This window comes from Bubalus bubalis, chromosome 12, assembly GCF_019923935.1.
Source record: "Bubalus bubalis isolate 160015118507 breed Murrah chromosome 12, NDDB_SH_1, whole genome shotgun sequence".
Classification (NCBI taxonomy): domain Eukaryota; kingdom Metazoa; phylum Chordata; class Mammalia; order Artiodactyla; family Bovidae; genus Bubalus; species Bubalus bubalis.
The window spans coordinates 20,836,945-20,864,619 of record NC_059168.1 but is presented as its reverse complement, the minus strand read 5'-3'; the positions used below and the strand labels follow the sequence as shown (position 1 = coordinate 20,864,619).

The 27,675-nt window shown below is 39.0% G+C and overlaps 2 protein-coding genes across 4 annotated transcripts; one reads left to right on the top strand and one right to left on the bottom strand.

Moving 5' to 3' along the window:
- Positions 1-997: 997 nt before the first annotated feature.
- LOC123328428 (tetratricopeptide repeat protein 39B) lies at positions 998-21,528 on the bottom strand. Its single transcript, XM_044925841.1, has 2 exons — positions 21,108-21,528; positions 998-3,252 (listed from the first exon to the last, which is right to left on the bottom strand). Exon 2 carries the CDS (start codon positions 3,086-3,088, stop codon positions 1,316-1,318), a length of 1,773 nt encoding a protein of 590 aa, XP_044781776.1. The 5' UTR covers positions 3,089-3,252; positions 21,108-21,528; the 3' UTR covers positions 998-1,315.
- Positions 21,529-21,551: 23 nt separating this feature from the next.
- SRSF7 (serine and arginine rich splicing factor 7) lies at positions 21,552-27,044 on the top strand. Of its 3 annotated transcripts, none has more exons than XM_006071190.3 (8): positions 21,552-21,710; positions 22,745-22,925; positions 23,164-23,340; positions 24,216-24,290; positions 24,377-24,454; positions 25,794-25,847; positions 26,395-26,430; positions 26,745-27,044. In XM_006071190.3, exons 1-8 carry the CDS (start codon positions 21,683-21,685, stop codon positions 26,797-26,799), a joined length of 684 nt encoding a protein of 227 aa, XP_006071252.1. In that variant the 5' UTR covers positions 21,552-21,682; the 3' UTR covers positions 26,800-27,044. The 3 variants fall into 3 exon arrangements, with proteins under 3 accessions (XP_006071252.1, XP_006071250.1, XP_006071251.1); XM_006071188.3 differs by having other exon boundaries at positions 24,377-24,478; XM_006071189.3 differs by having other exon boundaries at positions 24,377-24,487.
- The last annotated feature ends 631 nt before the right edge of the window (positions 27,045-27,675 follow it).

The following is a 27,675-nucleotide window of genomic DNA, read 5'->3' as shown; positions in this document are numbered from 1 at the left end:
GACAAAGAATTAATCTCAAAAATTAATCTCAAAAAATCTTAAAAATTAAGCAGCTCATGCATCTGAATTCCAGAAAAATAATCAACCCAATCAAAAAATGGGCCAAAGAACTAAATAGACATTTCTCCAAAGAAGACATACAGATGGCTAAAAAACACATGAAAAGATGCTCAACATCACTCATTATCAGAGAAATGCAAATCAAAACCACAATGATGTAATATTCATGCCGGTCAGAATGGCTGCTATCAAAAAGTCTACAAACAATAAATGCTGGAGAGGGTGTGGAGAAAGGGGGACCCTCTTACACTCTTGGTGGGAATGCAAACTAATACAGCCACTATGGAGAACAGTGTGGAGATTCCTTAAAAAACTGGAAATAGAACTGCCATGTGACCCAGCAATCCCACTGCTGGGCATACACACTGAGGAAACCAGAATTGAAAGAGACACATGTACCCCAATGTTCATCGCAGCACTGTTTACAATAGCTAGAACATGAAAGCAACCTAGATGTCCTCTGGCAGACGAATGGATTAAGAAAGCTGTGGTAAATATATACAATGGAATATTACTCAGCTGTTAAAAAGAACACATTTGGATCAGTTCTAATGAGGTGGATGAAACTGGAGCCTATTATACAGAGTGAAGTAAGTCAAAAAGAAAAACACCAATACAGTATATTAATGCATATATATGGAATTTAGAAAGATGGTAATGATGACCCTATATGCGAGAGAGCAAAAGAGACAAAGATGTAAAGAACAGACTTTTGGACTCTGTGGGGGAACGTGAGGGAGGGATGATTTGAGAGAATAGCATTGAAACATGTACATTACATATGTGAAACAGATTGCCAGTCTAGGTTCAATACATGAGACAGGACACTCAGGGCTGGTGCACTGGGATGACCCTGAGGGATGGGATGGGGAGGGAGGTGGGAGGGGGCTTCAGGATGGGGGACACATATACACCCATAGCTGATTCATGTCAATGTATGGCAAAAACCACTACAATATTGTAAAGTAATTAGCCTCCAATTAAAATTAAAAAAAATAATAAAATGTACATCATTTACCTTTCCTTTTTCAAGAATATGCATCACTCCATTTGCCAGTCTAAAACATTCCATTTTATAGGTATGGAGGAGGGAAGAGGAAAAAGTAATGGCCAATTCCTTTCTTCCTTGTTACTGGTCAGATTCTTAGCAGTTGCCTCTTCTTGGATTTCTTCCACAAAGAAATTATTTTTCTACTTGTTAATTACCAAGCTGATAGTAGACACTTCACTCATAAAAAAACCACCACACTTGTGTTTAAATAACTTTTTCTTTAGCTATTTGTTCAAGGGCTATGTGAGCTCTAAACTGTAATCGGGCTTCCATGGAATAGTCTTTGTAATTTTTTATGTTTTCTAGGGTTTTTGTTGCACTGGCATAATCTCCTTTTAGATAGTATAGAATTCCCAGTTCATAGTAAGAATACGGCACCAAATAGTGGTCATATTTTAACAATTTCTCCTTTTGAATGACATGACTAAAGTAGTACTCAGCCATTGAATATTTGCCTAAGTATTTCAGACACAGACCTTTCAGTAAATTTAATAAACTTATGTCATCTACGACATACTCTTTATTTGGAGTTTCTTGTAAAAGTTCTTCTCCTTTGTCAATGATTGATAGCCAGGTTGAAATAAGCTCTAGCTTTTTGCTTATGACTCGGAAACCACTCCAGGCATACATAAGTTCCAGAATGGGCTGTGCTGTAAACCAGCCTGCAGTTGTCCCATAGCGCTGACCCTTCTCAGCAACAAACTTTTCTATCGGCACAGAAGTTCCTAAAATTCTGATTCTCAGGCTATCCACGCTTAGGAAGAGAGAGCTCATGTCCTCACTTACTGATTTCGCAAAATCAGGAGGAAGCATGGCTAGTAGAGAAGCTTTCGTGAAAGAATATACTGACTTGGACCACCTGCTGTTTTGAACCAGCACATGGGCATAGTGGTAAGCCTGCTTCCATTCCAGCAGAAAAATGTGGCACCACATGAGTTCCCAGTAACAGAGGTGATGAAGCTGATTCCATTCATTCTGAATAAAAATGCACTCTTCTAATGTTAACTGGGCATGTTTAAAATATCCTTTCAGCATACTAAAACGTGCATGAAAAAATTTAAGTATGACACAGTTTGGAAATTTCTGAAGGTAGATTAGGAAGAGATTCTCCACAGCAGAATTATGGTTCCTTTCAACACTAAAAGCTATGGAGAGATAATTGTAATAGAACAGTAGAATCAAAACACTAAAGATATTATTTATATGGGATTCAGATGCACTCTCATGAAGCAAAGTCAAGCCTACCTCTCTATCACCAGAATATCCAACAACATTGAGTAGTTTAAGTGTCCTTGGTGGCACAAGTGATAATAACAAGTTGAATACTCCAAGTCCAAATTTTATGCCTCCAACCAGGTGTCTGTAGGTTTTGCTTTGGTAATCAGGTATCTGTGTTAACACTTGCTGACAGTCTTTGTATATTTGGTAACTTAACCCAATGTTGATCCCACTTTTAAGAAAACTAAGCATACTGTCATCTTGTATAAACATTACAGTGGATTTCAAGATCAAACACTCAGCATAGCAGACTTCTGCATGCAATTCCTCTTCTTTAATAGCCTTTATTCCCTGCCTGCTAACTAGACGAGAAAAATTTATCATCCTAGATTTTCTTCGGAAATTGTTACAGACTCTCAAAGCTTCCTTTGTGGCAGTCATCCCAATCTCTATATCCTGTGGATCAAAAGTCAAGAAGGCCTTGACAACCATAAGGATGCTATAGATTATAGCATGGTATATGCTGTTTTTTGACCATGGATAAATGAGATGTATGGCATCAGAGAATCTGTTATTTAGAAATAAATACAATCCCGTTGTGCATTCTTCCAAGGAAGATACTAAATCCATTGTTGCTGCTGCAGGGATAATTTCATAGGCATCTTCAAACTTGTCCTCCTCCTTATTTACTACCTTTCTAAATGATGTAAACCCATGCTCCATATCGTCTCTCTTATTCAGAGTAAGCGACATATTCATTTCCCTACTTTAGAGATGTGAAGTATCTGAAGTAGAGAGGTGTGGCCTCAGTGAGGGTAGTTCCTGATCTCCTAACTGGGGTCACTTCTTCCACGGCCTGAAGTCTTGCTGTTATAATGGAGGCAGACTTAGAGCTGTGAGGTTCAGTATCAAGATATTCTCATCTATGTCAGACAAAGGGGGGGAAAAAAGATAATTTTATTTACCTAGAAGATGAATTTCTGAAAAGTTAAAATCATTTGGAACATACTAAAGAAAATATGCTCTTTTAGAACACTGTGAAGCAAATCCTTTGTAAACCAAAGAGGTCCTTTGTGAACCATCCCTCCAATCTATCATTTTCATAAGATCATTCTTTTGTGTATTTGTGTTGCAGAAATGTACAATGATTGCTGAACAAAGATAATGAATTCTCTGTAGGAAGACCTTGGGGGCAAGAATCTGGCTGGAAAGAGAAATATATTTGTGTATGTTTCTAGTTAAGACTAGAGGAAAGGGTAAGTTGTCCAGACCAAAGAATACAGATTATGAGAATTAAAAACCCAACACCTGTTATTCTTAGTACCACTGCTGTACTTGCATATATTTTCACAGAAAACTAGGTCTTGATAAAATATTATGGTTAGTTATAGAAGGTTTTAGAATGGAAAGTGCTGTGTAAATTAGAAAGATTTCCTTGCATTGTTGCAATTAGGAAAAAAACTCAAATGCAACAGTTTTTATCACAACATTACTATAAAATCTTGGTAGGAAGGTGGGGTGGATGTGGGCACAATGGAAAACCAATTCCAAACAACAAGTTATTTAATATATTCATAATAATACAATAGGTCCAATTAATCTATTCTTAAAAATAGAAACTGCCAAAAAAAAGAAACTGCAAGCAAAATGCTTCAATAGTAATTTTCACAATGTTTTACAACAATTAGAAACATAGATTAAAATGTACTTTAATTTTGTGTTTTTATATGTTAAATGATAGGAGGGGAAAATGAAACAGAGGAGAATAATCAAAGGAAAAGAAAGAGAAAAGCAGAAGGGATACAGATTTTTACATAGTGGGAAGAGAAAACAGGGAAAATATGTTATATATTAAAAAAATAAATAAAGGGAGATAACAGCCTCAAAGATACTATTCTACTTAAATTGCTTGTTTTTAAACCTTAAGGTTTAGTTATGCTTCAGTATTAGCAACTATTATCATTATTCATTGTAAAGCTAAGTTAATTACACATTTATCTAAAAGGCTCAGCTCTGAACACATCTTTCATGTCTGTCTTCATCACAGAGTACAGTGCCTGCCTCTTACTCATTAAACTAAATGAATATCATATGACTATGACAGTTTTTGATTTACTAAGATAAATTCAGAATGAAATAATCAATTGCTGTTAAAACTCTAAGAGTCTTCACTGACATAGAGAAGAGACTGTGGTTGCCAAGGAGAAGATGGGAAGTTGGGGGAATGGACTGGAAGTCTGGGGTTTGCACATGTATAGGCTTCCCAAGTGGTACTAGTGGTAAAGAACCCAGCTGCCAATGCAGGAGACATAAGAGACTTGGGTTCAATCCCTGGGTGGGAAGACCCCCTGGAGGAGAGCACAGCAATCCACTCCAGTATTCTTGCCTGGAGAATACCATGGACAGAGGAGACTGACGGGCTACAAGCCATATATACATACATATATATAAACACACACACACACATATATGCTGTGTGCATGCATGCTAAATTGCTTCAGTTGCGTCCGACTCTGTGTGACCCTATGGATGGAATTCCTTTGGTGCATAACAGAAATTAACACAACACTGTAAATACTTCATTTAAAAACTTTTTTATAAAAAGAAAAAGCTAAACTTGCAGCAACAGAGAGTAGAATGGTGGTTATCAGAGGCTGGGAGATAGGGAAACTGGAGAAATGTATAAACTTGTAACTAGTAGATAAATAAATCCTGGAAATCTACTGCACAGCATAGTGATTATAGTCAATAATATTGTATTATAAACTTCTAAGTGTCTGAGAGACTAGATTTTAATTGTTCTCACCACAAAATAGAAATGATAATTATGTAACATGATAGATGTGTTAGCTAACTCTACAGTGGTAATCATACTGCAATATCCAAATATATCAGATCAACTTACTGTAAACCATAAACTTACACAATGTTTTATGTCAAGAATATATCAATTAAAAATGTATGGTTCTGAAAATAATCTATAAGAGTCTGAAAATTTTAACAGTGAATACAAATAACTAAAGTTCTTAATATAGTAAGAATTGCCATGACTCAATTAGATAGAAGAAACACTCCAACAGAAAAATCAGCAAAGGACAGAAACAAATTGCCAGTGAGCATAATGTTCAATTTCACTGTAAATCAACAAAATACAAATGAAAAAAAATCCATTAAAAAAACAAACTTTGCAGGTTAAAAATATGATAACATCCAATATTAATGAAAGTAGAGAATCAAATACCCTTGTACGTTAATTAGGGAGGTGTATAAATGGCTATAACCCTTTTGGAGAGTTATTTGGCAACATGCTTTAAAACTTTTATATTTTTTAATACTCTGACTCTCTTTTCATTTATGGAATTATTCTAAAGAAATAGTCAGGGATGTGCATCTATACAAGTTGTATACACTTCAGCATTATTTATAATAAGAAAATGAAAATAATGTAAATTTCTTACAACAGAGGATACCCATACAATCAAAATCTATGCAAATAGATTCTATAAGATCTATAAGATTATAGAATATTTAATGACTTGGAAAATTGTTTATGGTGTAATACACTATATTAGTTCTCCAGAGAAACAAATCCAATACCAGATGCCTGGCAACAGCATAAACATATAAAGGCCATTATGACAAATCTACAGCTAACATCATACTCCATGGTGACAAGCTGAAAGCATTTACTCAGGAACAAGACAAGGATGCCCAGGCTTACCACTTTTATTCAACATAGTTTTGGAAATCCTAGCCATAGCAATCAGAGAAGAAAAAGAAATAAAAGGAATTCAAATTGGAAAGGAAGAAGTAAAACTGTCACTGTTTGCAGATGACATAATATTAGACATAGAAAATCTTAAAGGTGCCACCAGAAAATTACTGAAGATCATCAATGAATTCAGTAAAGCTGAAGGATACAACATTAATATATAGAAATCTGCTGCTTTTCTAAGTAATAATGAACTATCATAAAGAGAAATTTTAAAAAATTCCCATTTACCATTGTATTAAAAAGAACAAAATACCTAGGAATAAATCTACCTAAGAAGGGTATATTTATATCTCTATACTCAGAAACACTGATGAAAGAAATTGAAGACAACACAAACTGATGGAAAGATATACCGTGTTCTTGGATTGGAAGAATTAATACTGCTAAAATGACCACACTACCCAAGGCAATCTATAGATTCAAGTACTATCCCTATCAAAATACTTATGGCATTTTTCACAGAAATAGAACAAAAACAATTTTTAGAACAAATAATTTTAAAATTTGAATGGAGACACAAAAGACCCCAAAGAGCCAAAACAATCTTAAGAAGAACAAAGCTGGAAGAATCCACACCCCCGACTTCAGACTATACTACAAAGATACAGTCATCAAAACAGTATAGTACTGTACCTCCCTTGTGGTCCAGTGGTTAAGAATCTGCCTACCAATACAGGGGACATGCATTTGATCCCTGGTCCAGGAAAACTCCACCTGCTGTGGGGCAACTAAGCCCATACACCACAACTACTAAGCCCACACTCTAGAGCCCATGCTCTGCAACAAGAGAAGCCACTGCAATGAAAAGCCCATGCACCACAAACTAGAGAGCAGCCCCCGCTTGCCACAACTAGAGAAAGTCCATGTGCAGCAATGAGTGCAGCCAAAAATAAATAAATAAACAAACAATAAAATTTAAAAAGAAAACAGTATGGCACTGTCTCAAAAACAGATACACAGATCAATGGAGAACAGAATACAGAACACAGAAATAAACCTGTGGACTTACTGTCAATTAATCTATGACAAAGGAGGAAGAATATACAAAGGAGAAAAGGCAGTCTCTTCAATAAGTGGTGCTGGAAAAACTAGACAGCCAAATGTAAAAGAATGAAATTAGAATATTCTCTTATATCATATATAAAAATAAACTGAAAATGGATTAAAGACCTAAATACCTAAATATAAGACAAGATACCATAAAACTCCTAGAAGAAAACATAGGCAGAACACTCTTTGACATAAATTGTAGCAGTATTTTTTTTGAGCTATCTCCAAGAGCAAAGGAAATAAAACCAAAAATAAACAAATGGAACCTAATTAAATGTAAAAGCTTTTGCACAGCATAGGAAATCACTGACAATACTAAAAGACAACTTGCTGAATGGCAGAAAATATTTGCAAGTGGTATAACTGATAAGGGGTTAATATCCCACATATATAAACAGTTCATACAACTCAACATCAAAAAAACAATAACAAACAAACTCAAACAACCTAATTTTAAAAATGGACAGAAGATATGAATAGACATTTTTCCAGAGAGGAAATGCAGATGGCCAACACGCACACATGAAAAGATGCTCAACATCATTAGCCATCAGGGAAACGCAAATCAAAACCACATTTGATTTGTCAGAATGGCTATCATCAAAAAGTACATAAATGATAAATGTTGCCGAGGATGTAAAGAAAAGGGAACCCTGTTCAAGTTGGTTGAGCAGAAGGATGTGCACTCATCTTCTCCTCCAAGAGAACCAAAATCACAACTAGTTATTGAGCTAGACAGGAGGGTGCTGGAACCCACCAAAAAAAGATACCCTATGTCCAAAGACAAAGAAGAAGCCTCAGTGAGATGATAGGAGGGACACAATCACCACAAATCAAATTTCAAACCCACCAGGTGAGTGACCCACAAACTGGAGAACAATAGTACCAAAGAAATTCTCCAACTGTTGTGAAGGTTCTGAATGCCACATCAGCCTTCCCAGCCGAAGGATCCAAAAATGGGACTGGGAATTCCCACGGAATCTGACCTTGAAGGCCAACAGGATTTGATTATAGGACTTGCACAGGACTGGGGGAAACAGAGACTCTAGGCTTGGAAGCCGCAAACAAAATCTTGCCCACACCAAGACCCAGAGGAAAGGAGCAGTGACCTCACAGGAGACTGAACCAAAACTACCTGATAGAGTTGGAGGGTCTCCTGTGGAGCCATGAATTGGCAGGGGCTCATCACAGGGAGGGGGCACTGGTAGCAGCAGTCTGGGAAGGTTCCCCTTGGCGTAAGCCCTCTTGGAGGTGGCCACTAACCCTACCATAGAGCTCCTAGACCCCAGGGCTGGGTAGCCTCAGGGCAAACAACTAACAGGGAGGGAGTGCAACCTAACCCATCAGCAGATAATTTGATTAAAGCTATGTTCAAGCTGGTTTTAGAAAAGGCAGAGGAATCAGAGATCAAATTGCCAACATCCACTAGATCATCAAAAAAGCAAGAGAGTTCCAGAAAAACATCTATTTCTGCTTTATTGACTATGCCAAAGCCTTTGACTGTGTGGATTACAATCAACTGTGGAAAATCCTGAAAGAGATGGGAATACCAGACCACCTGGCCTCTTGAGAAACCTTTATGCAGGTCAGGAAGCAACAGTTAGAACTGGACATGGAACAACAGACTGGTTCCAAATAGGAAAAGGAGTACGTCAAGGCTGTATATTGTCACCCTGCTTATTTAACTTCTATGCAGAGTACATCATGAGAAACGCTGGGCTGGAGGAAGCACAAGCTGGAATCAAGATTGCCGGGAGAAATATCAATAACCTCAGATATGCAGATGATACCACCCTTATGGCAGAAAGCAAAGAAGAACTAAAGAGCCTCTTGATGAAAGTGAAAAAAGAGAGTGAAAAAGTTGGCTTAAAGCTCAACATTCAGAAAACGAAGATCATGGCATCTGGTCCCATCACTTCATGGCAAATACATGGGGAAACAGTGGCTGACTTTATTTTTCTGGGCTCCAAAATCATTGCAGATGGTGACTGCACTCATGAAATTAAAAGATGCTTACTCCTTGGAAGGAAAGTTATGACCACCTAGACAGCATATTCAAAAGCATAGACATTACTTTGTCAACAAAGGTCCGTCTAGCCAAGGCTATAGTTTTTCCAGTGGTCATGTATGGATGTGAGAGTTGGACTATAAAGAAAGCTGAGCGCCAAAGAATTGATGCTTTTGAACTGTGGTGTTGGAGAAGACTCTTGAGAGTCCCTTGGACTGCAAGGAGATCCAACCAGTCCATCCTAAAGCAGATCAGTCCTGGGTGTTCATTGGAAGGATGGATGTTGAAACTGAAACTCTCAATACTTCGTCCACCTGATGCGAAGAGCTGACTCACTGGAAAAGACCCTGATGCTGGGAAAGATTGAGGACAGGAGGAAAAGGGGACGACAGAGGATGTGATGGTTGGATGGCATCACTGACTCAATGGACATGGGTTTGGGTGGACTCTGGGAGTTGGTGATGGACAGGGAGGCCTGGCATGCTGCGGTTCATGGGGTTGCAAAGAGTCGGACATGACTGAGCGACTGAACTGAACTGAACTGAGGAAGGCCCTGCCCACCACAGCAAGACTCAGTTTTCCCATCAGACCCTACCATCAGGAAGCTTACTCAAGTCTCTTAGCCTCCTCCATCAGAGGGCAGATAGAAAAAGCAAGAAGAACCACAATGCCAAAGTGGCTAGAACAAAAACCACATTACAGGAAGATAATTGAGATGAAAAAGCAGAAAGTTATGTCCCACATGAAGGGACAAGACAAAACCCCAGAAAAACAACTAAATGAAGTGGAGATAAGCAACCCTCCAGAAAAACAATTCAGAATAATGATAGTGAAGATGATCCAGGATTTGGGGAAAACAATGGAGAAGATACAAGAAATGCTTATAAAAGACCTAGAATAACTAAAGACTAAATAAACAGAGATGAATACTATACTAAGAGGAATCAATAGCAGAATAACTGAGGCAGAAGAATGGATAAATGACCTGGAAAACAGAATGGTGGAAATCACTGCCACAGAACCGAACATAGGAAAAAGAAAAACAAAAAAAATGAAGACAGCCTAAGAGACTTCTGGGACAACATTAAGCACACCAACATTCACATTATAGGAGTTCCAGAAGGAGAAGAGAGTGAAAAAGGACCTGAGAAAATATTTTTATAATAACTGAAAACTTCCCTCACATGGCAAAGGAAATAGTCAACTAAGTCCAAGAAGCACAGAGAGTCCCAAGCAAGATAAACCCAAGGAGGAACACACTGAAACACATAATAATCAAACTGACAAAAATTAAAGATAAAGATAAAATGTTAAAAGCAACAAGGGAAAAACGACAAATAACATACAAGAGAACTCCCATCAGGTTATCAGCTAATTTCTCAACAAACTCTACAAACCAGAAGGGAATGGCACAATATATTTAAAGTGATGAAAGGGAAGAACCTACAGCAGAGAATACTCTACCCAGCAAGACTTGGCTGTGTAGAGTCTGGCTCTACTCTTCTTGTCTGACTATTCTCCATTCAGATTTGATGGAGAAATCAAAAGCTTTCCAGACAAGCAAAAATTAAGAGAATTCAGCACCACCAAACCAGCTTTATGACAAATGCTAAAGCAGGAAGCACAAGAGAAGAAAGAGACCTACATAAAATAAACCCAATTAAAAGAGTAATAGGATCATACATATCGATAATTACCTTAAATGTAAATGGATTAAATGCACCAACCAAAAGACATAGACTGGCTGGGTAGATGAAAACATGTGCATGTATGCACTTCCACTTACTATATCACTCTGCTTGATGCCCCCCCCCCAATTGTATATAATTACTTTATATTGTTAGGTTAACCATGCCCCCATTATGGCTTGCAATTATAATCATCCTTTTTGATTGTGAAAGCTGGTAAATATCATTCTATATCACCCAAACTACCGTTTAACAGAAAAACCAGTAATCACTTTTTAAAATCCATATGCATATCAGAATTATCTTCGAATTTTTTGAAAAATACAAATGCTTACATATTGCTTTTTTTTACCTCCAAAGCTCCAGATATATTTCTAAAGAGAAGCCATGTTTAAAAACAACTGGACTATATGATAATATTTTACTTTTATCTAGCTTCACTTTTTCTATTTCATATGCAGTGTTCCCATTTCATTTAGTTTAAGTTTTCCAATTTCTCCATCTCTTCTTTTCTTTGATGTTATTTCTCAAGCCTTTATCAAGCATAGTAGAAAAATATTTGTATACATATATATATACAAATATGTATAATATATATATTTTAGAAAACTTATGAATTTTTGCCTAAAAAATTTATGACATCTTGATTCCACTTGTTTGACTTAGTATGAATAGAATGATAAATTCTAATTTAAAAAATGGATATGCAACAAGCAACAAAAGTTTAGTGTATAGCACAGGAAACTATAGTCAATATCTTATAATAACCTATAATGGAAAATAATTTGAAAAATATTGTATGTGTATATATACAACTGAATCATCTTGCTGTGCACCTGAAACATTGTAAGTTCACTATATTCAATAAAATATATATATTAAGAAAAAAAAGAAAAGGAAACCCTGGTGGGAATGTAAATTAGTGCAGCCACTATGGAAAACAGCCTGGAGGTTTCCCAAAAAAAATAAAAATAGAACTACCATATGATCCAGCAATTCCACTCCTGGGTATACACTAGAAAAAACCAAAAGTACTAATTCAAAAAGATATATGCACCCCAATTTTCAAAGCAGCATTATTTACAATTGCCAAGATATAGAAGCAATGTAACTGTCCATCAATAGATGAATGGATAAAGAAGATGTGATATATATGTATGTATATATAGGCTTCCTTGATGGCTCAGGTGGTAAAGAATCTTCCTGCAATGTAGGAGACCTGGGTTGATCCCTGGGTAGGAAAGATACTTTGGAGTAGGAAATGGCAACCCACTCCAGTATTCTTGCCTAAAAAATTCCATGGACAGAGAAACCTGATGGGCTACACTTCATGGGGTCACAAAAAGTTGAACACAAATGAGCAACCGAGCATGCACGCATATGTATATACATATATTTATACACATTGGAATACTGCTGCTGCTACTGCTGCTAAGTCGCTTCAGTCATGTCCGACTCTGTGCGACCCCATAGACGGCGGCCCACCAGGCTCCCCCATCTCTGGGATTCTCCAGGGAAGAACACTGGAGTGGGTTGCCATTTCCTTCTTCAATGCATGAAAGGGAAAAGTGAAAGTGAAGTCGCTCAGTCGTGTCCGACTCTTTGTGACCCCATGGTCTGCAGCCTACCAGGCTCTCCGTCCATGGGATTTTCCAGGCAAGAGTACTGGAGTGGGGTGCCTTTGCCTTCTCCAATTGGAATACTACTAGCCATAAAAAGAATGAAATTTTGCAGCTGCAGCAACATGGATGGACTTGGAGGGCATAATGCTAAGTGAAACGTCAGATATGGCAAGACAAATACTGTATGTTATCACTTAAATGTGGACTCTAAAAAAAGTAACAAACTAGTGAATGTAACAAACAAGAAGCAGATTCATAGATACTGAGAACAAACTAGTGGTTACCAGTGAAGAGAGAAAAGGCAGGGGGGGATTATAGGAGTAGGAGATTAAGAGGTATAAACTATAAGGTATAAAATAAACTACAAGGATGTACTGTACAACATGGGAAATATACAATACAGTTTTACAATAACTATAAATGAAGCTTAACCTTTAAAAATTGTGAATCACTACATTGTACACCTTTTCCCTATATAATATTTTATATCAATTATACTTCAATTTAAAAATGATTTAAAAAAAAGAGCTATTCTAGAATATAGTAGTTTTTATTGTTGTTGTTGCTTTAAATACCAACAGTGTCCCACAGTAAAATGGTAGTAATCTGCAGGTTTCACAAGCAGATTTTTATAATGTAAAATAAATGTTTCCCTACAACTCTCAAAGAGTTGAGAAAAAGCCAAAACAAGTTACTTCTAGGAAGGCAGTGTTGTGCAAAAGAAATCTCTATGGACTGAGAATCAGAGGTTCAGATTTGGAACCTAAATATCTATCTATGCAATGTTAGATAATGCAATGTGAAAGTCTCTCAGTCGTGTCCAACTCTTTGCAACCCCATGGAATATACAGTCTATGGAATTCTCCAGGCCAGAATACTGGAATGGGTAAGCCTTTCCCTTCTCCACGGGATCTTCCCAACCCAGGGATCAAACCCAGGTCTCCCACATTGCAGGAGGATTCTTTACCAGCTGAGCCACAGGGGAAATGCTTTGTAAATATTAAATGAGCAACAAACATGTGAAATAGTTTCTTAGTAGAATTAATTAATTCCAGAAATATTGAGAATGTAGTGCTGTACAGGCCAGGAACAATGCCAGACAATAGGAATGCATCAGAGAGTAAAACAAAGTCCCTGCCCTTGAGGATCTCACACTGTGATAAACTCACATAGAGTAAATGAAGAGGTTAGAGGCGAGAAGAGCTATGAAGGAAGGTCAAGTTGAGTAAATTCGGCAGAGATTGTGGGAGAAGGGCACATTATAACATTGAAGCATTATTACAAAAGTATTATATTTGTTTATAAAAACACAAAACCTGCAAACAATACAGAAGACCTCACTGTACAGTTAAATGATGAAGGCCCTTTTCTATCTTCAACCAAATTTCACTTCCCAGAGGCAACCATAGTTAACAGTGTGGGAGGTTACATACTAACACAAGATTCTCCCTAGATTAACTATCCTGTTTAATTCCTCCATTACGACTTCCACTTAAAATATTTATATTTATTTATATTTAGATTACATTCAATTTTTTACTAGAAGCAATTCAGGTCGTAACAGAAAAAAATTTTTAAATAACCAAAACCACGGAAACTACATTCATGATACCATGCACCCACAGACAGCATCATTAAAACCCATGTTTTCTTTTGCAAAATCTTGAACCTGGAATGACAAGTAGAGCCACATGTTCCAATTAACACAACTACTAAACAGTGATTCTCAGTTCAAACTTGGAACTCCTTTGTCTCCAAGCCTCTTAATTTAAAAAGAAAAATTATAGGACATTGTAAAATGCAGAAAAATAAAACAAGAAAACTTAAATTACTTTATCAATATAATTTATTTTTACAAAACCAAAATTATTCTGTGCATGCATATCATTTTGAAATCTGCCTTCTTACTTAATTACATAATATTAACATTTTTCTGACATTGAAGAATTCTACAATGTGGTTCTTAATGGTCATAATTCAGTTCAGTTCAGTTCAGTCGCTCAGTCGTGTCCGACTCTTTGCGACCCCATGAATCGCAGCACGCCAGGCCTCCCTGTCCATGATCATAATATATGTAACCAATTTATGTGCCATAGCATTTAATCACCCCTTCATGGATCACAGCCTTGTTGTGGTGAACTGGTTAGCATAACTCAATGACGTTATGAGCCATGCCATAAAGGGCCACCCAAGATGGACACGTCATAGTAGAGAGTTCTGACAAAACGTGGTCCACTGGAGGAGGGAATGGCAAACCACTCCAGTATTCTTGCCACTAAAACCCCATGAACACTATGATAAGGTAGAAAGATATGACACCAAAAGATGAGCCCCCAGATTGGAAGGTGTTCCATATGCTACTAGGGAAGAGCAGAGGGCAATTACTAACAGCTTCAGAAAGAATGAAGCAACTGGGCCAAAGTGGATACGCTGCTCAGTTGTGGATGTGTCTGGTAGTGAAAGTAAAGTACAATGCTGTCAAGAACAATACTGCACAGGAACCTGGAATGTTAGGTCTATGAATCAAGGTATATTGGATATGGTCAAGCAGGAGATGGCAAGAGTGAAACATTGACATCTTAGGAATCAGTGAACTAAAATGGATGGGAATGGGAGAATTTAATACAGATGACCATTGTATCTATTACTGTGAGCAAGAATCCCTTAGAAGAAATGGAGTAGCCCTCATAGTCAACAAGAGTCTGAAATGCAGTACCTAGGTGCAATCTCAAAAACGACAGAATGATCTCTGTTCATTTCCAAGGCAAACCATCAATATCACAGTAATTCAAGTCTATGCCCCAACCACTAACGATGAAAAAACTGAAGTTGAACAGAGAAGCTGTTGCAATGAGAAGCCCGCACACTCAAACTAGAGAGTAGACCTCACTCATGGCAACTAGAGAAAGTCCTTGCACAGTAACAAAGACCTAGCACAGCCAATAAACAAAACAAAACAAAACAAAAAACCCAGAAAGATTGCCAGGAGAAATATCAACAACCTCAGATATACAGATGACACCACTCTAATGGCAGCAGGTGAAAAGGAACTAAAGAATCTCTTGATGAAGATGATAGAGGACAGTGAAAAAGCTGACCTAAAACTCAACATTCAGAAAATTAAGATCATGGAATCCAGTCATATCAACTTCATAACAAACAGATGGTGGAAAAGTGGAAGCAGTGACAGATTTTATTTTCTTGGGCTCCAAAATCACTGCAGACAGTGATGGTGGCCATGAAATTAAGACACTTGCTCCTTGGAAGAAAAGCCATGATAAATCTAGACAGTGTATTAAAAAATCAAAGACATCACTTTGCTGACAAAGGTGCATCTAGTCAAAGTTATGGTTTTTCCAGCAGTCATGTACGGATGTGAGATCTGGACCATAAAGACGGCTGAGCGCTGAAGAATTGATGCTTTCAAACTGTGGTACTGGAGAAGACCCCTGAGAGTCCCTTGGACTGCAAGATTAAAGCAGTCAATCCTAAAGGAAATCAATCCTGAATATTCACTGGAAAGACTGATGCTAAAGCTGAAGCTCCAATATTTTGGCCATGTGATGCAAAGAGCTGATACACTGGCAGAGATCCAGATGCTGGGAAAGAACTGAAGGCAAAAGGAGAAGCGGGCAACAAAGGATGAGATGGTTAGCATCACCAACTCAATGAACACGAATCTGAGCACACTGGGAGATGGTGAAGGACAGGGAAGCCTGCTGTCCTTGGGGTCACAAAGAGTCAGACAAGACTTAGCAACTGAACAACAACATTTAACCAATGTTTTATGTTTGATTTTCAAATTACTTTCAACTTTTGAAAACATAATATCTTACCAACATTTTTCAAGATAAATCTTTATGTGCATCTATGGTTAATTCCAGGAAGTAAGATTACTAGTCCAAAATATACATGTAACTTAGTAATTTTAAAACATATTGCCAAATTGACCTCCTCAAATGTATTATTTCACAGTCCCATTAGTGTGTGTAAGTGGCAATTTCGCTGCACTCCTTATAGAAATAGCAGCTGTTTTAAATTGCATTTTTATTAAGGACAGACATTTTCCCTGCTTTTACTTTGATTTCTTACTGTCTGATTTTTTCTGTATTTTTTATTGGGCCAAGTCATGCTTTGTTCTTTACTAGAGATTCTGGATCCTTGAATTTGGAGAACTAGATAGGTCTGAAAAAATTGGGGGACAGAGAGGACATACTTTTTCTATCAAGAAAACACATGAGATTTTTTTTTTAAGTTCTTAGCATTCTTTCACTTTAAAAAATGATGGGAGGAATATTTCAACAGAAAAAAAAAGACATAATAAATAAAGGATGGTTTTCCCCAAGAAAGAGTGGTTGGCAATAGTTTGTATTTTTCTGAGACTGGAGAAATTCTCATTCAAGCTCAGACAGATGAACCGTCTTTGTAGTAGGATTTGGGAACCACTGCACTCATCACGCTGCAATTCTAGGTTTAGTCTCATTTGAAAAATGAGGTGGTTAGACTAGTGATCTGGTAGAGAAGTCCTCTTACCTCTGAATTTCAAGGCATTTCTTTCATATACAATCTTACTTTAATTATCTATTTGAGAGTTATACCATATGCATCCATTTGCCATTAGCTTTGAAATAGATTTTATCCACTTTTAAAAGTTTTTAAAAATTTATTTCACTGCACCAAATACAGCATGCAGGATCTTTTAGTTGTGGCATTTGAACACTAAACTGAGGCAAGTGGGATCTAGTTCCCTGACCAGGGATCCAACTGGGCCCCCTGCAATGGGAACGAGGAGTCTTAGCCACTGGAACAACAGAGAAGTCCCTAAAAATTTTTTTTTTAATGTTTCATTTTATGTTTTTGACTGTGCTGCTTGCAGGATCTTGGTTTCCCAATCAGAGATCGAACCCAGCAATGGAAGAGAAAGTCCTAACCACAGGACCACCAGATAACTCCCTGCTGCTGCTGCTGCTGCTAAGTCGCTTCAGTCGTGTCCGACTCTGTGCGACCCCATAGACGGCAGCCCACCAGGCTCCCCCGTCCCTGGGATTCTCCAGGCAAGAACACTGGAGTGGGTTGCCATTTCCTTCTCCAATGCATGAAAGTGGAAAGTGAAAGTGAAGTCGCTCAGTCGTGTCCGACTCTTAGCGACCCCATGGACTGCAGCCCACCAGGCTCCTCCATCCATGGGATTTTCCAGGCAAGAGTACTGGAGTGGGGTGCCATTGCCTTCTCCCGATAACTCCCTAATCTCATAGACATTAGCCTCCAAGGCTACATTTGGTAATAAAAGTGACAATTTCCACATTGCTCACAAACATCTATCTCCCTATTCCACAGGCAAATACCTTTGTATAGAACCTTTAAGAATGTTTCAGGGTGTGATTTTGGGATTCCTGGGGATTCACTTTTCATGAAAAACCTTTCGAGTTTTTGCATGTTGTATGCGTCAGATGATTTTTCTCTATGTGCATTCAGTCAGAGAAGAAGAGTGACAACTGCTCTTCCTGCAGGCACTGAGTGAAGAAAGACAACTTGGGAGTGGCCACCGAAGGATGGTCACCACATGTTGCAGAGGTTTGTCCCTGGCTTTGTGGAAAGCTCAATTTCGTCCAAGTGCCCAGATCATATCAAATTTTTAGATAGTGCTAAGTGCTAAACTCTAAGTCTAAGTTGCTGCTGCTGCTGCTAAGTCGCTTCAGTCCTGTCCGACTCTGTGCGACCCCAGAGACGGAAGCCCACCAGGCTCCCCCGTCCCTGGGATTCTCCAGGCAAGAACACTGGAGTGGGTTGCCATTTCCTTCTCCAATGCATGAAAGTGAAAAGTGAAAGTGAAGTCGCTCAGTCGTGTCCAAGTCTAAGCTAGTCTAGCTCTAATTACAACATTAAGCTGATCAAGTCACTCTCATTAATAGTCTTTCTTAAAGAAGGAACAACACAAGTGATTGGTTTAGGGCTTGATGATAGTTAATAGTTGCACACTTTTTAACACAAGAGGCATTCCTCAGAAAGCCTCACTCTTCCTGGATTGCTCTAAATGCCTAAACCATCCATTTAGGTAGTATTTGTATCAGTGGGGCATTCTTGAATCACAACTTCCCTCTTCCGAGTTTACTCCTTCAGTTCAGTTCAATCACTCAGTCGTGTCCAACTCTTTGCGACCTCATGAATTGCAGCACGCCAGGCCTCCCTGTCCATCACCAACTCCCGGAGTTCACTCAAATTCATGTCCATCGAGTCGGTGATGCCATCCAGCCATCTCATCCTCTGTCGTCCCCTTCTCCTCCTGCCCCCAATCCCTCCCAGCATCAGAGTCTTTTCCAACTCTTCGCATGAGGTGGCCAAACTATTGGAGTTTCAGCTTTAGCATCAGTCCTTCTAAAGAACATCCAGGACTGATCTCCTTCAGAATGGACTGGTTGGATCTCCTTGCAGTCCAAGGGAAGAGCTCTCAAGAGTCTTCTCCAACACCACAGTTCAAAAGCATCAATTCTTTGGCACTCAGCTTTCTTCACAGTACAACTCTCACATCCATACATGACCACTGGAAAAACCATAGCCTTGACTAGAGGGACCTTTGTTGGCAAAGTAATGTCTCTGCTGGGGCGGGGCGGCGGGGGGGCGGGGGGGGGGCGGGGCGGGGCTGGAACCACTGTTGGTAATACTGTTCTAAAATAAAGATTATCTCTTACTAAAAAGTAATACATGTAGCAAAAGGTCTAAAATTGTTTTTCTTGTTTTAAAGTTTTCACATTCAAGTAAAATGATGACAAGGACTTAAAAGTGAAACTAAAAATAAAGTTAGATAAAAGGTGAATACTTTTTTTTTGGTTAATTCCTTTGTTTTGTTTCATTATAGGCAGTCAACATTAAATCCTCTTTTCGTATTTCCTTCCATTAGAAAAGGTGAATATTTCTCTAATATTTCTCTGGAAACACTGAATCTAAGGAATGTAGATATATTTTGAAAGCTGCAGCTTTCAAAAGAATTACCCCTCCCTTCATAAACTAATAATATTAATGTTTAACAACAGAAACTTAGGATTTTAAAATGTCATATAGGAAATATTAGAATTTTTGTTGAATTGAATTAACTTTTACATTCAAATTGAAACTGGGAATTTGACCTTAAATTAATACAGAATTCTAGAGGGAAGAAATTTATGTGAAACTGATTTAAAAACAATCAGTAGAAATAAAAGAACTGTACAAAAAAACTCCCTGATTGGACTGACATTTAGTTGAAAATAATTGTTTTTAAAGAAGAAAGTTTTCAATATAACAGGGTACAAAAGTAGTACTCAGTACTGTTATTTTTTCATGGCAATGAGATTAGCAAAGCCTAGCCTAGAATTGTCCCTCCTTTAATGAGAGAGACTTAGTTACAGAATCAGACAAGCCAGTCCAGGTTTACCCCTTTCCCTTAAATGTGCTTGAAATCAGTTTGTTGTAAGTTGGACAGTTGCTTCTTTTCATACTGTTTACACTGTTGTTTGCTCAAAAATTATTTTGTACAGTAGACTTTGTATTCAAAGCCCCCAAAATATTTATTGAAGTCTATGAGAAACTATACAGTATAATAAGCACTATCTTTTTAAAATTACCTGTGCTTTGTACCTATGCTCTTTCTATTTAAAGTATATATAAATGAGTATGTAAAGGATTGGTATTGTTAATACTTTTAAGAAGAACTCTATTAAGTAGATAACAACAAAAAAATAAGGGTGAACAAACATAACAAACGATGAAACTTCTATTTTCTCACTAAAGATTTTCTTGAGGTAGACCAATTCCTTCCATAATTTGAAAAGTTATGGAAATAATGTAAATTCTTAGCATTACTCTGAGAGAATTCATTTTTTATTTACCTGAATACATGCTAATTTAACTAAGTCCCCTTTCTCCTGTACCGTGTATCCCACATCTATACATACCAAGTGAAGTTACAGCAGATGAAAAAAGATAAAAAATAAATACCTAAGAATTTCCTCTTGTTTTGTGGAACATTTCCAACTCATGTATTCCAAGTATTCACAGTGCAATGCCTTTTTTTAAATGTACGGTAAAAAAGTGAAATTTGTATTTATAGAGCTGGTGTCTGGCAAATACACTGTATAAAATTGAAACTCCATTTTTAAGTGATTCTAATAAAGAAAAGATTTTCATTTATTTGATATATAGAATGAGCAGCAAGGCTGCTTACAGAGACGACTTAAGAAACTCCCCATCCTCAGGATACAGTATTAGTGGATGAGATGTGGTACTACAGTGCAAAGCAGAAAGCACTAGAAAGGAGGCACAGATATCACTTTGTGCGTCAAATGCAAATGATTTCAGAATCACCACTACCACAAATGATTTAAGGATTTAGGGTTATGTCGCGATTTCAGTAAAAGGAGGTGGGTGGGGGGACCCCCGGGGGGACCCCGGGGACCCCCTACTTCTTTGTCCCGACTCCGAGAACTCGGACCGTGTTGGGGAAAACTGGTGGCCGGTTCGAAAGGGGCAGAAGGGTCGGTTCAGGGCTGGCGGTCCCTTGGGGGCGTCACCCCTTTTGAGGCCCATGGTGGTTTTGAGGACCACTACTCAGAATGTCGGGATTTAGGGGGTTCTCACCCTGGCCCAAGCTCCCGATTACCTCTGACGAGCCCCAAAGATCAATTAGTAGCAGTCGAGGTCAGGTCCCCCAGCAGAAAGGAGGCGACAGCAGCAACATCAGCGGTTAAATCTTAAAGCCTTTCATGAGGCCTGTCGAGCGCACCTGAAGGAAGATTACCACAGCTAAGGGTCCCTAGATGCGAGGGTGGGTAAATGAAGGCGGGGGGGGGAGGAGACCGAGGGAAGGAAAATGAGGACACAGGGAAAAGGGGGAGGGGAGGGGGCGGGACAACGTGGGGAAGGGCCAAGGGTTTACAGACTGGATCGCCGCGTTGCCATGGAAACGTATCCCTCCGCCCAAGAGTCGCGTTTCCACCCCATCAGTTCCCTCCGCACCGCTTCTCTGCTGTTTCCGCCCAGCTCCTTTGTGCCGCGCAGAATGTCGTGATGACGCATGCGCAACGAAACCCAGCCGCCGCATATATAAGCGAGAACCCAGGCGCTTCCTCGTAGTGCCGCTGGGACCGTTGGCGAGTAAGGCGGTTTGGTTGGTTTTGTATTGATTGTTCTCTGGGCGCTGCGAGCTGAAAGAGCCCAGCTCGCAGGCCAGTCATCATGTCGCGCTACGGGCGGTACGGAGGAGGTAAGAGGCTGAAGGCCAGTAAGGGAGGTTGCTGTGGATGTAGTGAGTATTTAGAGGTCGTGAGGTTGGCTCGGCGGTTGGGAGACTGTTATTCCGCGTGCGTAATGGCGGCTTCGGCGCACACCATACGAAGCTGGAGGCGGCGGCGGCGGCGGGGTATCGCGGGAGGACAGCGGGTGGCCGGGGTAGGCCTCTGGCGGGTAGCTTTCAGTTCTTGGGCATCTTAGTCTCCCGCCCAGCCCGAGCCAGGCCCTCGATCACTGTTTTGTTGTTGCCCTTCTTCGAGCCGCCCGCCTGCCCGCCCGTCCCCCCCCCGCCCTCGGCTGCCATTTTGCGCACATTGACGACCATGGTGGCGCATTTCTTTGGCGCTTTCCCGCCACTTTAGCTGACAGATGTGGTCGCAGCCGTAAAAGAAAGGATGAATTTAAGATTTAGAAAACTGGCAGCTTCGAGCTGCGCATTCTCGTCAAACGGCCTGATTGCTGAGTGGGAATGGAAGCGTGGTTTTTAAGTCTGGCGGCTGGTTTTTCTCTTTTGGCTTTTTTGAGCACGGTTTATGGTTTCTGAGGCGGGGAGCTGGAGTCACGGGCGAGCTTGCGCCTGGGGCGCCTGCTGCAGAGTACTGGAGTCGGCGCAGCCCCGCTCCCGGTCCGCCTTCCGCTGGGGCCCGCTCACCGAGGACGCCGCTGCCGCCGCCGGCCCGCGCGTTCTCGGTGTGCCTGGGGCTGCCGGGACTCGGGGGCGGGACCGGGGCGGAGTCCGCCCCATGCCTCGGAATATCCTACCACGCTGCTGTGCTCGTATTTGGAGGTTTCCCGCGGGCCCCCAGCCTCCATTGAATGTTAAGAACTTGGTCGTACGCTTTAGCTTTTCAGAAATGTACGAACTTCGTTGGTTTTAAGACTAAAATTAGCCCTTGATAGAGTATTAAATATGTTTTGCACTGTTAAAGATGAATTTAAGCAAAGAATTCAAACTTGGGCCAGATTATTTGCATAACGTGCGCTCTTTTCTTTGCGTTTTTTAAACAGAAACCAAGGTGTATGTTGGTAACCTGGGAACTGGTGCTGGCAAAGGAGAGTTAGAAAGGGCTTTCAGTTATTACGGGCCTTTGAGAACTGTGTGGATTGCCAGAAATCCTCCAGGATTTGCCTTTGTGGAATTTGAAGACCCTAGAGATGCAGAAGATGCAGTTCGAGGCCTGGATGGAAAGTAAGTGAGAACTTGGTGAGAATGTTCCTGTGCCAGGCTTGAATTCTGTAGTCTGGAGTTTTTAAACAGTTAGCTGATCACTTTATGAAGACAGGAACTGAAAGCAAAAGTGACGTTTGAAGGACTTATAAAGATATAGCTGGAGCTTCTGAGGGCAAAGAGAGTGATTGGAAAGTTCTAAATATAGAGCTCACTTTTTTTTTTTTTTGCGTTACAGTTTTTTTGTTGTTTTTTGTAGGGTTATTTGTGGTTCCCGAGTGAGAGTTGAACTATCAACAGGCATGCCTCGGAGATCTCGATTTGATAGACCACCTGCCCGACGTCCCTTTGATCCCAATGATAGATGCTATGAGTGTGGCGAAAAGGGACATTATGCTTATGATTGTCATCGCTATAGCCGCCGAAGAAGAAGCAGGTATTTATTTTAATAAAGGAATGGTTAGTGTACTAGTTAATCAAGTAACTTTTTTATTAGCAAGGCACAAAAGTATTTTTCTGTAAACTTGAATGTTAATTGTTACAGGTGTATTTTACAATTTTTGTTTAATTAAAGAAATGTTAATGTATTAATAATCAACCTGGTCAAAACCTTTCAGGTTTCTTCGTTTGAGTCAGTCGCCTTGATTCAGAATGTCACGAGCCTTATGATATCATGCTGAGGCGCCTTGCAAATCCGACAATTAAGATCCTCCTAGACCTTGAGGTGATCAGCATAAGAGGCCAGATCCCCTCGAGTCATCTACACCTAGCTTCACCTTATTCTTTAAAGGGCAGAAAATTTGAGACGGTGATCGCCGTAACAGTAAATTTGGCTTACAATTGGGGGCCCCTCCGGTTTAGAAAGAGGAACACCAGATTGACCACATTCCCAACTAGAAAAATCTTCTTGCGTCAATCAAGCCTCACCTGGCTCATTTGGCTGTCAGTTTGATCGTCGTGTAGATTGAAGAAAACATCTAGATGCAGCGATCGGCTATAGATACTTCTAGATCGTCTAGATCTACTAGACCATGGGCCAAAGAGGGTCGACCTGCAAACTTGCAAGGTTTATTTTAAATACACATTACAGTGTTTTATATTATGTTAATCTAAAATGTAATTGAGCTTTTAACAAATCTTTTTTTAGGTAGTTTAAAAAAAAAAAAAAAAACGACAACTAATAGGCCCAGAGTTTATTTCCAAATGAGACACTAAATTTAAATAGTTTTGAGATTTGGTTTCAGCAGAGGCACACAGACTCTAAAAGGAGTTGCCATCTAATATTATGTTTTTTTCTGACTTGAAAAATAGGTCACGGTCTAGATCACATTCGAGATCCAGAGGTAGACGATACTCTCGCTCACGCAGCAGGAGCAGGGGAAGGAGGTGAGAGATCTTGTTTAACTTCAACTTGTAAGAAGTGGTGAAGTTTAATTGGAATCAAATTGAAATTACTTTGATTTAATGTTTAGGTCAAGATCAGCATCTCCTCGGCGATCAAGATCTGTGTCTCTTCGTAGATCAAGATCAGCTTCACTCAGACGATCTAGGTCTGGTTCTATAAAAGGATCGAGGTATTTCCAGTATGTAGCACCTTTTTTCCCCCTTATTTGTATTTGGATTGTCCCGTCTTAATGACAGCGGTGGAGTATCTTACGGACCTAATTGAAATGGAATGCTTCAGAAGATATTTGGGAAAAAAGTTGACTGTGAACATGTCCAAATGAAGAAAAGCCCAACTAAAGATTTTAAGGGTGTTACAGAGGTGATAGAGGGAGGTCTAAGGCATAATCTTCAAATCATTCCAGTGAACACTCTGGGTAAACATGTTGAAAACTTCTGGAGTCAGCTTATATCTGTTTAGATCTACTCTCATTACCCATAAGTCAGTTTATAGACAAATGATAATAGCACTAAAAGATGATAGTTACTTGGTCCCTGATAAGAAGGCCCATTAGAACCAGAAAGAAATTTAGAAGCAAGTTAAAGTTTTTCTTTTTTTGAAGGTTGAGACTATGGAAAATTTAGGGTAATACACACATAGATTGTGGAGAAGGAAATGGCAACCCACTCCAGTACTCTTGCCTGGAAAATCCCATGGACGGAGGAGCCTGGTAGGCTATAGTCTATGGGATCGCAAAGAGTCGGACACGACTGAGCGACTTCACTCACTCACTCACACATAGATTGAATGTGGCTTGTTTGGCTAGATATTCTGTTTAGACGCTGAAATGTGAGAAGTTAAAAATCAAATTAGACCCCTCAGCATGTTTTTGTTTTCAAAGGTTATGGAAATGGGTAACATTCTAGATAATGAAAGGAATTGACAATGCTACTCGTGTCAGTGGTAGGGAATGCTACTGAGAATTATTGCTACTCAGTAATAGCACAGTATTTATAAATTCCGGGATTCAAAAACGTGTCCATTTGAAAAACTTGGACTCCAGATAAATGCATTTAACTTGGTTACAGGACCTCAAGATGTGTATGTCAGCCTCATTTGGTTTGTGTTTACAGATTGATGGTCCTGAACCATGATAGTTTGTTGATCCATGAACATAGCTTTACCCAGTCATAGGAGTTTTCACTGAACTTAAAGAAACAAAGTTTCCATTCAGGAGGTTGATATTTTTCTTTTAACACCAGTTTTCTCAAATACCACAAATTTCTCTTGGATGCTACACTCTGTTTAAGAATATTGTACATCTGTACAGAAACTCATGATAGATTTTTGAAATGGTAGTTCCAAGTATTTGTCCAGTCTTAGACTGATAGGGCATCTTGGACAGTTTTAGCCCCCTCCTTGCCTACCTTAAAAGGTACTCAGAAGGTATTTAAGGAAATTACTCCCGTGGACTAATTGGTGTAAATGTGTTTGCTTTTATTAAGATCCCGGTCCAGATCGAGATCAAGATCCAGGTCTCTTTCACGGCCTAGAAGCAGGTAGAGTAAAAATCTCATTGATGCTCTTTTAGTTACATGGCACCAATATCCAGAGTTCAAAGCGTTTTTGAATTTTTGAAATTTGTTAGCTATGAGCTTAGAAGTAAGCTGAGGAGGAGCACAGTTACCTTATTAGTAAACCAAACTTTATAACTTGCTTTATACGTGGCCTGTTCTGGCTGACTTTCTAGGCAAGGGCATATCAAGTTATAGTGAAAAGTTGGTGAATTTGGGGTTATGTCATGTCCAAGCTGTAATGAAAAGTTGGTGAATTTGGGGTTATATTAAGAGGCTTGTGTTGGATTTGATAGATGTATGGAGAAGCATTCTGGGATCATTGTGCTTAGAGTATGAAAGATTATTTTATGAAGAACAAGTGTTAGAAGATTGACTTTTAGCCAAAAAATTGGTAAGGTTTTTCTTTTCCAGTTTAACTGCAGTGTAATTTAAGCTCAGGACATTTGGGGGGTTCATTGTATTGTAACTGAAGGGATTGGATAGTACTTTTCACACAAAAGTAAAACACAACCTTTTCATGTTTTGACAGCCGATCAAAGTCCAGATCTCCATCTCCAAAAAGAAGGTAAGCTAAATAATTTGTTGCCATATCTTAACTGTCAAGTGTGGCCTCTGCAGAATTTTGCTTACTGCCTACTTCCCTGAGCTCTTTGGAGAATTGGTGCTGTATGTTAAAATACTAAATAGAGTTTCTTAGATGACCTCCCCCCCAAATCTCCAAAAAGCAAATAGTTATCTTTACCTAAGTTTTGTAAGATTAATTAGTGAAGAGGCTGTTAAACCTTACAGGGTTTTTTTTAGTTTTACCCTGACATATATGCGAGAAGAGTTTTGTTAGACACTAATTGGTTCCATACTTAAATATTTTTTTCTTTTTAGTCGTTCCCCATCAGGAAGTCCGAGAAGAAGTGCAAGTCCTGAAAGAGTGGACTGAAGTGCTCAAGTTCACCTTTTAGGGAAAAGTTATTTTGTTTACATTATTATAAGGGATTCGTGATGTCTGTAAAGTGTAACTTAGGGAGGGTATTTCAACCATCTAATCAAAATGGATCTGGACTATTACTCTGTAAATTTACAGCAGTAAGATAATACAAATTTTTGTTGAATGTATTAACATCCTATGGTCTGAAAATGTGGATTTTTATTTGGCACATTTAAAATAAAATGTTTCTAATTAGATTCTTGATTTGTGTTCAATATTAATACTCCTTAATTTGGTACGCTTCAGGAGTCAACCTTGGTATTAACCGTATTCATGCAGACCTACATTTAAAGTTAATGATGTTAAGTCTTAACCATAATTAACAAATATATATATACACACACACACACATTTGGAAAATTACTTTTTACCCTTAGAGCTTTGGGTCAGATGGTAAGAATTCAAGTTGGGTCTCCCTAAACAGCATGGATGATGCATCATGACAAGTCCCTAAGTTCTGTTAGAGCTGGTATTCTTAGATGTTATCAATAAGACTAACTTATGTCAGGCCGTAGGGACCACTGACTTGTTACAAGTGAGCATACCAGGAACTAAGAAGTAGTTGGACTTGATGCTGGAGAAGCTGGATTTTACAAAAGCCTACTAGAGGTTATCAGGCTGTTAGATGGGGTGGTATCAAATTAGGGCTCTCCATTCTAGAAAGTTACACTCAATGTTCTTTTGTTTTCAAACATTAACCAGTTTTATGTCAAAACTTTTGCATGTTAGAGGAATTGTCTGAATTTGGAACAAAACACCTTTATGTAAACCAGCTTTGCAAAATTTTCCAGCCTAGATAATCTCCTCTGTCTCTTCAAATGAATTGCC